We start from the raw sequence: 16,098 nt of genomic DNA on the forward strand, positions 1-16,098 counted from the left end.
CGGCAACTACCTTGGTTTAATGGAATTACTTGTGGAATACGATCCATTTTTGGCGCAGCACATTCAGAAATATGCCAACCAAGGTAGTGGCCACACCAACTGCTTATCATTTACAACATGTGAAGAGTTAATCTCTGTCATTGGAAAATCTGTTCTGGATAACATCGTCGCTCGTGTGAAAAAGGCAAAATACTTCTCTGTGTCAGTCAATTCTACTCCTGACATAAGCCACATCGAACAGCTCACAGTTATTCTACGATACATCGAGAACGAGACTCCAGTGGAGCGTTTCATGACCTTTCTGAGCAACACAGGACACATTGGACTCCAGCAAGCGACGGCATTACTGGATTTTTTTTAAAGCCACTGGATTGGACATTGCTAACTGCTGAGGACAATCTTACGATAACGCATCTAATATGAGTGGCCGATACAATGGGATGCAGGGAATGATCCAACAGGAGAACCCTCTCGCAATATTTGTGCCATGCGTGACGCACTCACTGAACTTAGTCGGTCCGTCGGCCGTGGGATGCTGTAGACCTGCAGCTGCATTCTTTGAATTCGTGGAACAAGTGTATGTATTTTTTACAGCTTCCACGTCGCGCTATGCCAGATTATTTGATGCCCTGAAAGCCAAAGGTCTGCAAGTACCAAAGCGCCTCAGCGACACTCGCTGGTCGGCTCATTCTGATGCAACCCGAGCTCTTGTAGATGGTTACAGCGAAATCATGGATGTCCTCTGAAATTGCAAACGATGAACAACTGAATAGTGAAACGAGAAACACCGCCGAGACACTTCACCAGCCGATGTGCACGCTTGAGATAGGGTTCTTTGCTGGTTTCTGGTCTACTGTCCTTGGTAGATTTGATCGTACGAGTAAAACCCTTCAGTCACAAGCTACCGATCTCAACACAGCCGTGCAGCTCCTCAAGTCACTGGTGAGCTTCGTGCAGTCATTACGCGATCAGTTTGATACATTCGTTGTTGACGGATTGGAGCACTCAGGTACAGAGGAATTCGCTCTCGGATCACGTAGACGAAAGCGTAATGTCCGCCTCGCTCCCTTGGACGACGGACACACTCCAGAAGTAGAACTAGACCCCAAGGAGTCCTTTCGCATCAGTGGATATGTTGCAATGATCGACGTACTGCTGTCGCAGTTGGAAAAGTGTATAAACGCTTACAGCGAGATAGGCGACAGATTTGGATTTCTGCGTGCTCTTGTTCAACTCGAAGTGGAGCAGATTCGAGAGTCATGCTCGAAGCTCGTCGAGCTGTATCGGCAAGATCTATCACCTGACCTCACAGAAGAAATGATTCAGTTTCAAGCCATGATGAAGGAGTCAGAACCAGACTCGGGCCGTACTGAACTCGAGATGTACAGTTTTCTCATTGAGCGAAAACTCACCGATACTTTCCCAAACGTGGAAGTGCTGCTTCGGATTTACCTCTCACTGATGGTGTCGAACTGCTCCGGGGAGCGCTCGTTTTCGAAACTCAAGCTTATCAAGAACCATCTTCCCTCCACAATGGGGCAGCAGAGACTGGTCAATCTGACCATCATTTCAACCGAATCCGATGTGCTCAATTCCATGCAGGTTGACAGTATCATATCCGAGTTCGCTGCCGCGAAGTCTCGCAGGTAGTTTGTCCATTAAGGCACTGTGTGTATGTTCAGTGATGTGGATGACTGCCTTATATTTGCAGTCGCTGGAAGTCGGCTATTAATCACCATTTCGGATTTCTCTTGCCCAGAGGGTTTTTAGAAGTTCGAAGATTTTTAGTCGAAGTTCGCAGTATGATCAAGGACAGTGCGTCGTTTGTTATTTTCTTGTATTTGTCCATCTCTATCTCTTACTCTTGTAGCAACAACATTTTTGTTATTTGATTTTCGAATGAGCTCATAAATAAGTCATCAGCTCAGAGATAAGTCACCAGAAATATCGATAACAATCCGTCCATCTTGTCATATTGTCAGATTTAATTGTAATTTGTGAACATATCTGCCAAATCATTCCTGATCAGGATCTGCCAAATCTATAGATATAAGTTCAGTTGTTGATGAAAAAGCAGTTATAATTTAAGTTGTTGATTTATCTCCAAATTTTGGGGGCCCCCACAATCATTGTGCCCACGGCCCCCCACATGGTAAATGCGGCCCTCACTCCAACCATTATTCCGCTGGGGCTGAGGAGCAACATCCTCCGTCTTCTTCTCCTCTTTAGTCCCATTTTATTTGAAGCAAAAAGGTTTGGTGGAGATGAGTGGGGATGTGCATTGATGGAGGGAAGGGAAGTGGCATACGATGTGAAAGAGCAGACTTCACAGCTTCCACTTAGTTGCCTCTCAGCTCCTAATAACGTTTTGACCTAAGAACAACACTCCGTGCCAAGCGATGACATGCCTATTGACGAGTTATCCGGAGAAGCGGCTTGCCAGTCGCCTGCATATCCACACTACACTGGTGTTGTATTTGCTCCATCCGGTGCTGTAGTTTCAAATGTGTAAAGTACATGCATAGTTTAAAAAAAAATCACAAATGGCTGAATAATCAACACGTGGTGTAAGATTCTTTTTGCGACATCATTTGGTTCACTTTGTTTGCTTTCTCGAACCTTGTCTTTTTTTTTATTCTTATTTTTTAACCTTTTCTTCTCAATTTAAGCCAAGATTAATAGATGATTAATGGAAACCTTCTCAAAAACCAGCGAGCAAAGTATAGCAAACACCGGATGGAGGAAAGTTGTCCATAATGGGTCACATTGTCTTATCTCATGGGGGTGTCGATCTGCAAAAATACAAACTCGTGTCCAGGGCAACGACAGATCGGGTTCTGTCCTTCGAATGATCGCAGTCGTAACGCCAAGTGAATGACACTTCAGAATGATTGCGCAGCCCAGTATGTGACAGCTCGATTATTGCTGCAGCGGAAACCATCTTGGGGCAAGACTTAGTGTTTGTCAATATCTTCACGTTTATACTTTGGTAAAACACATTAGTACGCAGCAAGGTGGTGTCAGCTGGTAATCCAATGGCCACCACTATTGTTTTGGCAGTGTCAAAACTGTCGATGATGTGCACCGACAAAGGAAAAGCTGCTCGTCCAAGAAGCTGTTGTGACATTAACACTTTGTTCTTGTCTTTCTTTTTTTGGAATTGAAAATTCAGATACAATCGCACATCCACGTTACACTATTTTGGCATGTGTAATGTCATCGTCGTCATCCTTCTCCTTCTCCTCATTCTCCTTTTTTCTCCTTCTCCTTCTCCTTCTCCTTCTTCTTCATCTCCTCCTTCTCCTTCTTCTCTTACTCCTCCTCCTCCTCCTTCTCCTTCTTCTCCTCCTCCTCCTCCTCATTCTCCTTTTCTCCTTCTCCTTCTCCTCCTCCTCCTCCTTCTCCTCTGACTTATTCTCCTCCTCCTCCTTCTCGTCCTTATTCTCCTTATTTTCCTCATTCTCCTCCTCCTCATACTCCTCCTCATTCTCCTCCTTCTCTTCAGAGGCAAGTATGTTTACCTCTTGGCAATCCTGCGAGCTCCAATACACAGCCATACCAGGACACATACTTTGCTGTCTTCATCATCCGTAAACTTAATAACATCCAGATGTTCTTTGAGTGTTTGAAAGAAATGAAAATCACAACGTGATTATTTTTGACTGTACGGAAGATGATTTTGAACATCCCTACCCATGTGCAGCTGAGTAATCGTGGTCAAATATATTCGATATTAGCCACAAGGATGAGCATTGTAATTCAGTAAAATTCCCCCCGGACCCCTCGAATCAGCATCGCTCATCTCATTTCATTGCACAACGCATCATTGAATTCGCACATTGGATAAATTCCTCATGGATCAAAACATTAAGACCACAAACACTATTCACCATAACCTGGTCACATGATGCCTCATGAACTGATGGCTTTTCCAGCAAACTTGGTTAGTAATGATAACACCTGTGTCGATGTACACAAATGATAGGTAATCTCACTACTTAAGGTCCAAGCAGGTTGAGAATCTACGATATGTCAGTATCGGTGAGTTTCGATTCGTGAAATGTTCATGTACAATCGCTGTAGAGCGGATGTAATATGCAAACGTGCTTATCATGGATTTATACCTTTCTCCACGTTCACTATCGTGCCAAATTGGCTTCGGAAACCATGTCGGCCTCTTTGTGCTGTGCTAAGAAGTGCAGCAGCTGACATTGAACTTGGTTCTGTGTTTTCACCATCGCAAGAGGAGAGAGTATTGGGTCCATTTGTTTGTCTGTCTGTTTGTTTGTGTGTCTGCATAAAATGTGAGTGTTTTTTCCTCAACAACCGCTTGCCATGTTGACAAGAAACTTTAGATCGAAGGGAAACTTCACACAAATGTTTCCCACGTCTTGGAGATACCAGGGTGTTCACAAATAATTGAGGAATACAGGGGAATACAGGTTTTAAATTTCAACCTGATCAGATGCATGGTCTGGCAACCAGAATAATTTAATTTTTTTCAATGTGGGTTTAAAAAAAATAAAATAAAAAAGTCTCACTTTGCTGTGCCTGGAGAGGTTTGAGGGTAGAGGAGTCGCAGCTGAAATATGAATCTTATCCAGGTTCCTCCTGATGACTTCATCTTTGCTTTTTGCTTGTTCAGGTTCCTTCTGATTACTCCAATGCAGGACTTGTACCTATTTGGTCTTCCATTTGATTTGAATTGAATTTGTTTTAATTCAATTCTGCATTCAATTGCATAATGGATATTAAATAAACCAATGTCACCCGCAGGGTGACCCGTGTCTTGCCAAAAGGTGACCACGTGTAACTTCTTTAAGGTCACACTGAGGTGAACAGAGCTGATATCCACCAGGAGCGACTCCTTGAGGAATATCTGCCTACGAGAGATTCCGATGAGAATCGTTCTACAGAGTAACCATGAAAAATATGCTTTTGCCTCATAACGTCACCAAATGACGTCATAATGTCTCAAGCTTGACATATCTAGAAAGCACTCATCAAGGTGTTAAATTTGAGGTACTACACAATATGGTTCCTAAAACTTGAAAATTTGACCTTGGGGTCAAATATGTTTGACCTGAGGCGCTAACCATGAAGGTCAAGGCCAATCGCCACCAAAAATTAATCAGCTGAGCGCCAGACCATGAACTATATTCCCATGAAGTTTGAAGACGATCCGATCAAAATTACTCAAAAAATAAGGGTTTCGTCGACTCCCCTGATTTGCGACAAAGTGACCTTGACCTTTGACCTTGACCTTCAAAATTTTATGCGCTGAAAGGGACCTCTATAGGCCTCTGATATGCGAAGTTACAAAAATTTCCAATGATAACTGTGCTCTGCAGAGTGATTTATACGTGATTGCAGACCAAAAAAAAAAAAACATATGAAGGTCAAGGCCAATCGCCACCAAAAATTAATCAGCTGAGCGCCAGACCATGAACTATATTCCCATGAAGTTTGAAGACGATCCGATCAAAATTACTCAAAAAATAAGGGTTTCGCCGACTCTCCTGATTTGCGACAAAGTGACCTTGACCTTTGACCTTGACCTTCAAAATTTTATGCACTGAAAGGGACCTCTATAGGCCTCTGATATGCGAAGTTACAAAAATTTCCAATGATAACTGTGCTCTGCAGAATTTTTTACACATGATTACAGACAAACAAACAAACAAAAAAAAAAAACAACAAAAAAAAAAAAACATACAAGCTGACTAACATATCTTGCAAAAACTTCATTTTGGCAAGATAAAAAAACCTCATGGGTCAGGGTCAAGTGTCCAATTAAAATGCGGTTCCATCGAAGCGCGACATCTTGGTACCCGGTCATCACTACCAGCAGTTGTAACGTGACAGTTCTAGTTATGTCTCTTATTCATTACGTAACACACCAGTATAAAAACTAAATGCTCACAAGCACTAAATGCTCCAAAAAAGCACGAGTGCGTTATGCCAATAACAGGAGGCATGTTGGATGAAACAGTCCAGGTGTGTTCAAATTTTCAATAGCTTCCACATGGAGAAAGTCACCAGCTACACTCAGACACTTCTCACTTGCTTTGTTTACTACATTTTTCAAGTCACATACAGTGCCTTCAGGAAGTATTCATACCCCTCGTGTTTTTCACAGTTTTGTTGTGCTCCCAGCTGCAGCCTCAATTTAAACTGGATTTAATTAAAAAAAAAAACAATTGTCATTGATCTGCACAAAATATCCCATAATGACAAAGTGAAAACATGTTTTTAGAAATTTTTACAAATTATTTAAAAAAAAAATCTGAAATATCTTGCATCAATCAGTATTCAGCCCCTTTGCTATGACACTCGAAATTGAGCTCAGGTGCATCCAATTTCCTTTGATCATCCTTGAGATGTCTCCACAAGTTGAGTAGAGTCCACCTGTGGCCAATTAAATTGATTGGACATGATTTAGAAAGAAACACACCTTTCTATATTAGGTCCTGCAGCTTGCAGTGTATGTCAGAGCAGAACCTCTCCCATGAAGTCCAAGGAACTGTTCCTAGAACTCTGAGATAGAATTGTGGGGAGGCATAGATCTGGGGAAGGGTACAAAACAATTTCTGGAGTGTTGAGAGTTCCCAAGAGCACAGTGAGCTCCATCATTAGGAAATGGAAAGCATATGAACTATCCAGACTCTTCCTCGAGCTGGCTGTCCGATCAACCTGAACAACTGGGCAAGAAGGACCTTGGTTATGGAAGTGACCAAGAACACAATGACCACTGTGACTGAATGGCAGAGTTCATTGCTTGAGATGGGAGAACCTGCTGGTGGAAGGACAACAATCTCTGCAGCACTTCACAAATCTAGACTTTATGGGAGAGTGGCCACAGAAGGCACTCCTGAGAAAATGGTACATGACACACCTGGAGTTTGTAAAAAGGCACCTGAAAGGCTCTGAGAGCATGGGGGAAAGGATTCTGTGGTCTTGCGAGATGAAAATTAAACTCTTTGGTCTGAATGCAAAGTGCTACATCTGGCAGAAACCAAGCAGAGATCATCACCCATCTAACACCATCCCTACTAGGAAGCATGATGGTGGCAGCATCATGCTATAGGGATGCTTTTCAGTGGTAGGGACAGGGAGACTTGTCAGGATAGAGGCAATAATGAATGGAGCCAAATACAGCCAAATCCTTGAGGAGAACCTGCTTCAGAGTGCAAAAGACCTGAGACTGCAGTGAAGATTTACATTCCACCAGGACAATGACCCCAAGTATACAGCCAAAGCAACACTAGAATGGCTTCACAACAAGAACGTGAAAGTCCTTGAGTGGCCCAGTCAAAGCCCAGACCTGAATCCCATTGAGAATCTGTTGAAAGACTTGAAGATTGCTGTTCACTGACACTCCCCATCCAACTTGACAGAATTTGAGCAAATCTGCAGGGAACAATGGGAGGGAATCCCCAAATCCAGGTGTACAAAGCTGATACAGACATACCCAAGAAGACTCAAAGCTGTGATCGCTGCTAAAAGCACTTCGACAAAGTATTGACTCGAGGGGTTAAATACTTATTGACCCAAGACATTTCAGCTTTTAATTTTTTTTTTATATTTGTAAACATTTCTAAAAACATGTTCTCACTTTGTCATTATGAGGTATTTTGTGTTGATTGGTGATTAAAATTTTTCAATTTAATCCTTTCTCAATTCAGACTGTAACAACAAAATGTGAAAATGTTGAAGGGTGTGAACACTTTCTGAAGACACTGTTTACCTGTGCCTTGATTGCTTGGTTTACTACCTTTGTGAAGTTACATATACCTGTGCAATCTTGTGGTATAGTCATGTTGAGGAATCCATTAATTAGTGATTCTACCGCCACACATGGTAATTGAAGTCTGAGTGCATCATGTTACAAACAATACCGTACTGTTTCAATATGTTGTGACATCGGGAGAGAGAGAGAGAGAGAGAGAGATAGAGATAGAGATAGAGATAGAGATAGAGATAGAGATAGAGATAGAGATAGAGATAGAGATAGAGATAGAGATAGAGATAGAGATAGAGATAGAGATAGAGATAGAGATAGAGATAGAGATAGAGATAGAGATAGAGATAGAGATAGAGATATATATATATATATATATATATATATATATATATATATATATATATATATATATATAGAGATATATATATATATATATAGAGATATAGAGATATATATATATATATATATATATATATATATATATATATATAGAGATATATATATATATATATATATAGAGATATATATATATATATATATATATATATATATATATATATATATATAGAGATAGATAGATATTAGAAGCAATGCTAATAAACAGTCCATTTAGTCTCTTAACTGTTCCACCTCCATGGACATATCCCTGCGGTTTCCACGTGCTGTATCCATGTGCTGTTTCAACGTACTCCATTTCATTCGATCATGTACTGCCCCCACCCTCCCAAACACATTCTCCACAAGTCCCACCACCAAATGCAAGTTGAGAACCCTGTCCCCTCATGTTTACCTCCTCCCAAACCCCCTCCCTCCTCTCTCCCCCATCCTCGTCACTTCCATCCCGCCCCCTCCCGGAGTGTATAGCAATGTTTGATGAGGCGTCACTCTCCCCACCCCCTTTCTCGTTCTTCCCTCCTCTTTCCCTTCTCACTTCCTCCTCCCTCTCTCTATCCCTCCCCACACTTCTCTTCTTCTCCCCTCCCTACTCTCTCTGTCTGTCTCTGTCTCTCTGTCTCTCTGTCTCTGTCTCTGTCTCTGTCTCTCTCTGTCTCTTCTTTCCCTCACCTCCCTCTTTCTTCACCTCCCCCCTCCTCCATATACCCATCAGTGAAGCGACAGGTTGTATTTGCTAATTGCAAATAAATTGGACCATGAACGGTACCTTTGGCGTCAGTGTGGTCGTTCAATCACAAAGAGACATAAATGCCCTGCAGGTGCTTCTGTACTTTTCGATTTGGGTGTGACCTGAACACTGCTAGTTGATTTCACTGTTCATGAGGAAGTAAAACCAAATATTATTGTGAATCGATGAAACGACGACTACTTGTTTCAAATGCACATGGATTTTGATTCAGAAATAGACTTCTGCCATTGCTATGATGGTGGCCTGGCAATTGTTGGTATATTGTGAGAATGGGATCATACTAGCGTACTAAGGACAACCTTTTACACCATGTTTTTCAGGTGATGATACTGGTAATACTGTAGGAATGACAACCTCAGAAACTGAGGTGAGTCCACCTTACCCCGAACTCTGCCAATCGATCAGCTCATCATCCCCTGCCCAATTGACAAACATGAAAGAAGAATGTGCAGAGCTTGGGACAATTAGCTCATGTGCCAATTCTTGCCAAGCTTTACCAATGCCACATTCGAACAGAGCAGGAGTGACGTCCATGCCGGCCCAAGAATGTGCAAAACAGCAACCAGAATGTGAGCTTCGCATCCACACATCTGCCGCCATCAAGATGGAGAGGAATGATCCAGGATACGGGCATCATTTGCACAATTCCATGGTGGTGAGCCCTCCGTCTGCCTCTCCGTTCAACCACCCCTTCATGCCCACCAGCAATGTTCCACCTATGGCCACCATGTCTGCTCCCTCTTTTGCCAATGGCAGCAGTTATCCAAGCTACGTGACCATGTTTCCTTACACTGGCTACACCAGGTGAGGTCGTTAACCAGTGTGACCCTTCCCCTAATAATTTTGCTCGGATCTGTAACAAATGCTTTCTCGCCTTTGTCCATTGTAACAACTCCACAGGTGATAGTCTTGCTCCTCAAAAGGTCATTCGTTCACGCAGTTGAGACGTGCCCACCACGTCTGCCTGCTTTTCCCAGTTTAAGGGTTACTAAGTGAGAAGGTAAAGATTAACCTAGTTGCCCTTTTGTGAAGTTTTGTAATACTGTCCTTGCTGTCTCTGTTTAAGGGTTACTAACTGAGAAGGTGAAGATTAAGCTAGTTACCCTTTTATGAAGTTTCGTAATGCTGTCCCTCTTTAATGGTTACTAAGTGAGAAGGTAAAGGTTAAGTTAGTTATCCCTTTTTTGAAGTTTTGTAATACTGTCCCTGCTTCCCCTGCTGTGCCTGTTTGAGGGTGATCAAATGAGAAGGTGAAGATTAAGCTAGTTAACGTTTTGTGAAGTTTTGAAATACTGTTCCTGCTGGTCTGTTTACAGGTTACCAGGTGAGAAGGTGAAGATTAACCTAGTTACCCTTTTATGCAGTTTTGCAATGCTGTCCGAGCTGTCCCTGTTTAAGGGTTACTAACTGAGAAGGTGAAGATTAACCTAGTTACCCTTTTCTGAAGTTTTGCAATGCTGTCCCTGCTGTCCTTGTTTAAGGGTTACCAAGTGAGAAGGTGAAGATTAACCTTGTTACCATCTTGTGAAGTTTTGTAATGCTGTTCCTGCTGTCGTTTAAGGGTTACCAAGTGAGAAGTTGAAGATTAAACTAGTTACCCTTTTGTGAAGTTTCGTAATGCTGTCCCTGTTTAATGGTTACTAAGTGAGAAGGTAAAGGTTAAGCTAGTTATCCCTTTTTTGAAGTTTTGTAATACTGTCCCTGCTGTGCCTGTTTAAGGGTTGCTAAGTGACAAGGTAAAGGTTAAGCTAGTTATCCCTTTTTGAAGTTTTGTAATGCTATCACTGTTGAAGGGTTACGAACTGAGAAGGTGAAGATTAACCTAGTTACCCTTTTATGCAGTTTTGCAATGCTGTCTGAGCTGACCCTGTTTCAGGGTTACTAACTGAGAAGGTGAAGATTAAGCGAGTTACCCTTTTATGAAGTTTTGTAATGCTGTCCCTGCTGTCCCTGTTTAAGGGTTACTAACTGAGAAGGTGAAGATTAAGCTCGTTAACTTTTTGTGAATTTTTGAAATACTGTCCCTGCTGTGTCCCTCTTTAAGGGTTACTAAGTGAGGCGGTTAAGATTAATATATTTACCCTTTTTCGAAGTTTGCCCTCGTTGTCCCCCCCCCTTCTCCCCCCCCCCCTTCCTCGATTCCCGAATCATCCGATTGGTGCTCAGGATAGCGTTTTAAACCAATTTTACCATTGATTTTAATTATTCTCTGTGGCCTTTGCTAATCATACTCATCAGTTAAATTATTGAATTTATCTTCATGACTCTCAATTTGGCACCCCTTCCCCCCAATCCCTCCCCAATCTGAATACCGTTGAAGGTTTCACAACTACTTGGCACACACGATTTCCATGATGGATTCAAAGATATTTACGGTTAAGCTTGGATAAGAAAAGTACAGCTGTAATCTGGATTCAACTCTGGATTGCGGCATGATGTCAGGAAACGAGGACGATGAAATTGGTTATGAGAACAGCACCCAGTAGAGCACATACCTCTGCCAGGCTGAACAGTTTACATTCTGTATCTCACCGATAGCTCGGATAAAGAGTCGAACCTGAACCAAAATCGAATCGGCTTGTTGTTGTCACATAACCAACTCGTCCACCAAGTTTTGGCCGAATCCATCCACAACGTTTTGATTTATCCAGCTCACAAACAAATATATAAACAAACAGCAGTGAAAACATAACCACCACCTTTGGTGGTGGAAGTAAATAAACGATAATTTCCCCACCAAAGGATTTGCCTCATTGTACAAAAAATGGACTTTACCTGCTTTAGCCACAGTGTCGATATGAATTCTCAATCAATGTTGAGGTCTTCAAAAGAAATGGATGAAAATCCAAATTTCTTTATTTAACATCCGCATTGTTTTGAAAAGGACATTTCTGAGACAATAAAATATTTCAAAGTGAATTGGTCAAGTACGTCACTGTACTCATTGCTGCAAGAAAAAACAAAAATCACTCTTTTTGAAAATTCCATCCTTTTGCTCATTCTCCACTGAGTTACTCTTGCTATGATGATGAATTGCTTATGTTGATGCCAAGCTTTAATCCACAGCTTAATGACCTCTTTATTTACACCCCTCTATATCTTAGATCTTGGATAGCTTGCATGGGGTACATCGATAAGTAATTATTCCTTAAACCTGGCTGGTAAGACCCACTCTCGCCCCCGAGCCGCCTTGCCTGGGTTCATATCCTGGCCCAACTTAAAATGTCATCAGGCTGTTTCGTAAGTGGGGCGAGGCATCTAAGGTGTGTCCATCGGATGTATGTTAAACTGGGTGCTTCATCTGCCAGCATGAGTTGATAGACGTTTAACTGGATGTTTCATCTGCCAACATGAGTTGATAGACGTTTAACTGGATGTCTCGTCTGCCAGCATGAGTTGATAGACGTTTAACTGGGCGTCTCGTCTGCCAGCATGAGTTGATAGACGTTTAACTGGGCGTCTCGTCTGCCAGCATGAGTTGATAGACGTTTAACTGGGTGTCTCGTCTTCCAACATGAGTTGATAGATGTTAAACTGGTTGTCTCGTCTTCCATCGTGAGTTGGTTGATGTTAAACTGGATGTCTCATCTTCCAGCATTAGTTGATAGACATTTAACTGGATGTCTCATCTGCCAGCATGAATTGATAGACGTGAAACTAGATGTCTCGTCTGCCAGCATGAGTTGATAGACGTTAAACTGGGTGTCTCGTCTGCCAGCATGAGTTGATAGACGTTTAACTGGGTGTTTCATCTGCCAGCATGAGTTGATAGACGTTTAACTGGGTGTCTCATCTGCCAGCATGAGTTGATAGACATTTAACTGGGTGTTTCATCTGCCAGCATGAGTTGATAGACGTTTAACTGGGCGTCTCATCTGCCAGCATGAGTTGATAGACGTTTAACTGGGTGTTTCATCTGCCAGCATGAGTTGATAGACGTTTAACTGGATGTCTCTTCTGCCAGCATGAGTTGATAGACGTTTAACTGGGTGTCTCGTCTGCCAGCATGAGTTAGTCGAAGTTAAACTGGGTGTCTCGTCTGCCAGCATGAGTTCATAGACGTTTAACTGGGTGTCTCTTCTGCCAGCATGAGTTGATAGACGTTAAACTGGATGTCTCGTCTGCCAGCATGAGTTAGTAGAAGTTAAACTGGGTGTCTCGTCTGCCAGCATGAGTTGATAGACGTTTAACTGGGTGTCTCTTCTGCCAGCATGAGTTGATAGACGTTTAACTGGGTGTCTCTTCTGCCAGCATGAGTTGATAGACGTTTAACTGGGTGTCTCTTCTGCCAGCATGAGTTGATAGACGTTTAACTGGGTGTCTCGTCTGCCAGCATGAGTTAGTCGAAGTTAAACTGGGTGTCTCGTCTGCCAGCATGAGTTCATAGACGTTTAACTGGGTGTCTCTTCTGCCAGCATGAGTTGATAGACGTTAAACTGGATGTCTCGTCTGCCAGCATGAGTTAGTAGAAGTTAAACTGGGTGTCTCGTCTGCCAGCATGAGTTGATAGACGTTTAACTGGGTGTCTCTTCTGCCAGCATGAGTTGATAGACGTTTAACTGGGTGTCTCTTCTGCCAGCATGAGTTGATAGACGTTTAACTGGGTGTCTCTTCTGCCAGCATGAGTTGATAGACGTTTAACTGGGTGTCTCGTCTGCCAGCATGAGTTGATAGACGTTTAACTGGGTGTCTCTTCTGCCAGCATGAGTTGATAGACGTTTAACTGGATGTCTCATCTGCCAGCATGAGTTGATAGACGTTTAACTGGATGTCTCATCTGCCAGCATGAGTTGATAGACGTTTAACTGGTTGTCTCTTCTGCCAGCATGAGTTGATAGACGTTTAACTGGGTGTCTCGTCTGCCAGCATGAGTTGATAGACGTTTAACTGGGTGTCTCGTCTGCCAGCATGAGTTAGTAGAAGTTAAACTGGTTGTCTCGTCTTCCATCGTGAGTTGGTTGATGTTTAACTGGGTGTCTCTTCTGCCAGCATGAGTTGATAGACGTTTAACTGGATGTCTCATCTTCCAGCATGAGTTGATAGACGTTAAACTGGGTGTCTCGTCTTCCAACGTGAGTTGATAGACGTTAAACTGGGTGTCTCGTCTTCCAACGTGAGTTGATAGACGTTAAACTGGGTGTCTCGTCTTCCAACGTGAGTTGGTTGATGTTAAACTGGGTGTCTCATCTTCCAGCATGAGTTGATAGACATTTAACTGGGTGTCTCTTCTGCCAGCATGAGTTGATAGACGTTAAACTGGGTGTCTCGTCTTCCATCGTGAGTTGGTTGATGTTAAACTGGATGTCTCATCTTCCAGCATTAGTTGATAGACATTTAACTGGATGTCTCATCTGCCAGCATGAATTGATAGACGTGAAACTAGATGTCTCGTCTGCCAGCATGAGTTGATAGACGTTAAACTGGGTGTCTCGTCTGCCAGCATGAGTTGATAGACGTTTAACTGGGTGTTTCATCTGCCAGCATGAGTTGATAGACGTTTAACTGGGTGTCTCGTCTGCCAGCATGAGTTGATAGACGTTTAACTGGGTGTTTCATCTGCCAGCATGAGTTGATAGACGTTTAACTGGGCGTCTCATCTGCCAGCATGAGTTGATAGACGTTTAACTGGGTGTTTCATCTGCCAGCATGAGTTAGTCGAAGTTAAACTGGGTGTCTCGTCTGCCAGCATGAGTTGATAGACGTTTAACTGGGTGTTTCATCTGCCAGCATGAGTTGATAGACGTTTAACTGGGCGTCTCATCTGCCAGCATGAGTTGATAGACGTTTAACTGGGTGTCTCGTCTGCCAGCATGAGTTAGTCGAAGTTAAACTGGGTGTCTCGTCTGCCAGCATGAGTTCATAGACGTTTAACTGGGTGTCTCTTCTGCCAGCATGAGTTGATAGACGTTAAACTGGATGTCTCGTCTGCCAGCATGAGTTAGTAGAAGTTAAACTGGGTGTCTCGTCTGCCAGCATGAGTTGATAGACGTTTAACTGGGTGTCTCTTCTTTTTTTTTTTTTTTTTTTTTTTTTTTTTTGTATACCTTGGTCGAGGCTCGTATGAGAGCTAACACACAACTCACAGCAAGGAGGCATGAGACAAGAGGGGTGGGAGTGGAAGGGACAAAACATTGGGGAACAGATACAGGTGAACTGTGGAAGGGAGAGGGATGGGGATGGGACGGGGAACATGGCGAGGAGAAGATGGACATTACAGGGACTTTCAGGAAGGAAAGCAGGAGAATTGAAGGAAGTGGGCTTGGGTGGATTATCGGGGGTAGAAAAGATCGAGGATTTGGATGGGGGAAGATAAGAGGTGGTGGTGAACAGCTGTTTTGAAAGCCTGGAGGGAAGAATGGGAAAGAATAGAGTGAGGAAGTTTATTCCAAAGGCGGGAAAAAGAGGAATGAAAGAGTGAAGATGAGCAGTGATTCGTGATTTTGGTAGTTTTACCAGAAGGGGGTTGTTGGCGGACCTTGAGCGCCCTGTGGAAATGTGGTTGGGACAAATCGCAGAGAGAGCAGGGCGGGGCAAGGCTGGAGAGGCGTCGGTAGAAGACAGAAAGACCACCGACCAACCTGCGGTGATTGAGTGAGAGGCCCAAAGACTCAGCTTCATTGCGGGACATGGCAAAGATCTTAAAAGCCCTGGTTTCGACAGCGTGGAAGTCGAGAAAGGTGGGAGGCAGGAGCACCAGCCCAGAGGGAGAGCAGTACTCCATCAGGCTACGGACAAAAGCTTTGTAAGTAGTCAGGAGCTCAAGAGGGCCGAGGAAGGACTTTGCACGACGGAGGATTCCCAGTCGGCGACTGGCTTTTGAGGCAAGGTTGGAAATGTGACTTTCCCAGGAAAGGTCATGGCAGATAGTGAGACCCAGAAGCTTGAAAGAAAAGACTTCTTCCAGAGGATTGTTGAGAAAGTGGATGGGGGGTTTTGTAAACGGTCCTTTCGAAGAGACATAGTGAGAGTGTGAGATTTGTGTGGATTGAAAGACATGTTCCACGTGTTGGACCAGTTTGTGATTTTATCCAGATCTGCAGTGAGCGAAGAAGCTGCTGCTTGCCGGTCTGAGGGATGACAGATGGTACGGCAGAGGGTGGAGTCGTCGGCAAAGAGAAATAGAGGATTTTCCAGAGAGTCCGAGAGATCATTGATGAAAACCAGAAAAAGAACAGGGCCCAGAACGCTACCTTGAGGAACTCCAGCCTGC

General features: G+C 43.2%; 1 protein-coding gene across 10 annotated transcripts in view; it reads left to right on the forward strand.

Moving 5' to 3' along the window:
* Positions 1-16,098, forward strand: part of LOC147019375 (progesterone receptor-like) — a 315,415-nt gene that overhangs the window by 130,023 nt on the left and 169,294 nt on the right. For all 10 annotated transcript variants that reach the window (XM_085899845.1, XM_085899842.1, XM_085899839.1 and 7 more), the window contains one exon: positions 9,209-9,692. In XM_085899845.1, the coding sequence (XP_085755971.1) occupies positions 9,209-9,692 (484 nt within the window). The remainder of the gene's footprint in view (positions 1-9,208; positions 9,693-16,098) is intronic.

Source organism: Eptatretus burgeri, chromosome 10 (assembly GCF_056783735.1).
Source record: "Eptatretus burgeri isolate ZD-2024b chromosome 10, Ebu_testis_v1, whole genome shotgun sequence".
Lineage (NCBI taxonomy): Eukaryota > Metazoa > Chordata > Myxini > Myxiniformes > Myxinidae > Eptatretus > Eptatretus burgeri.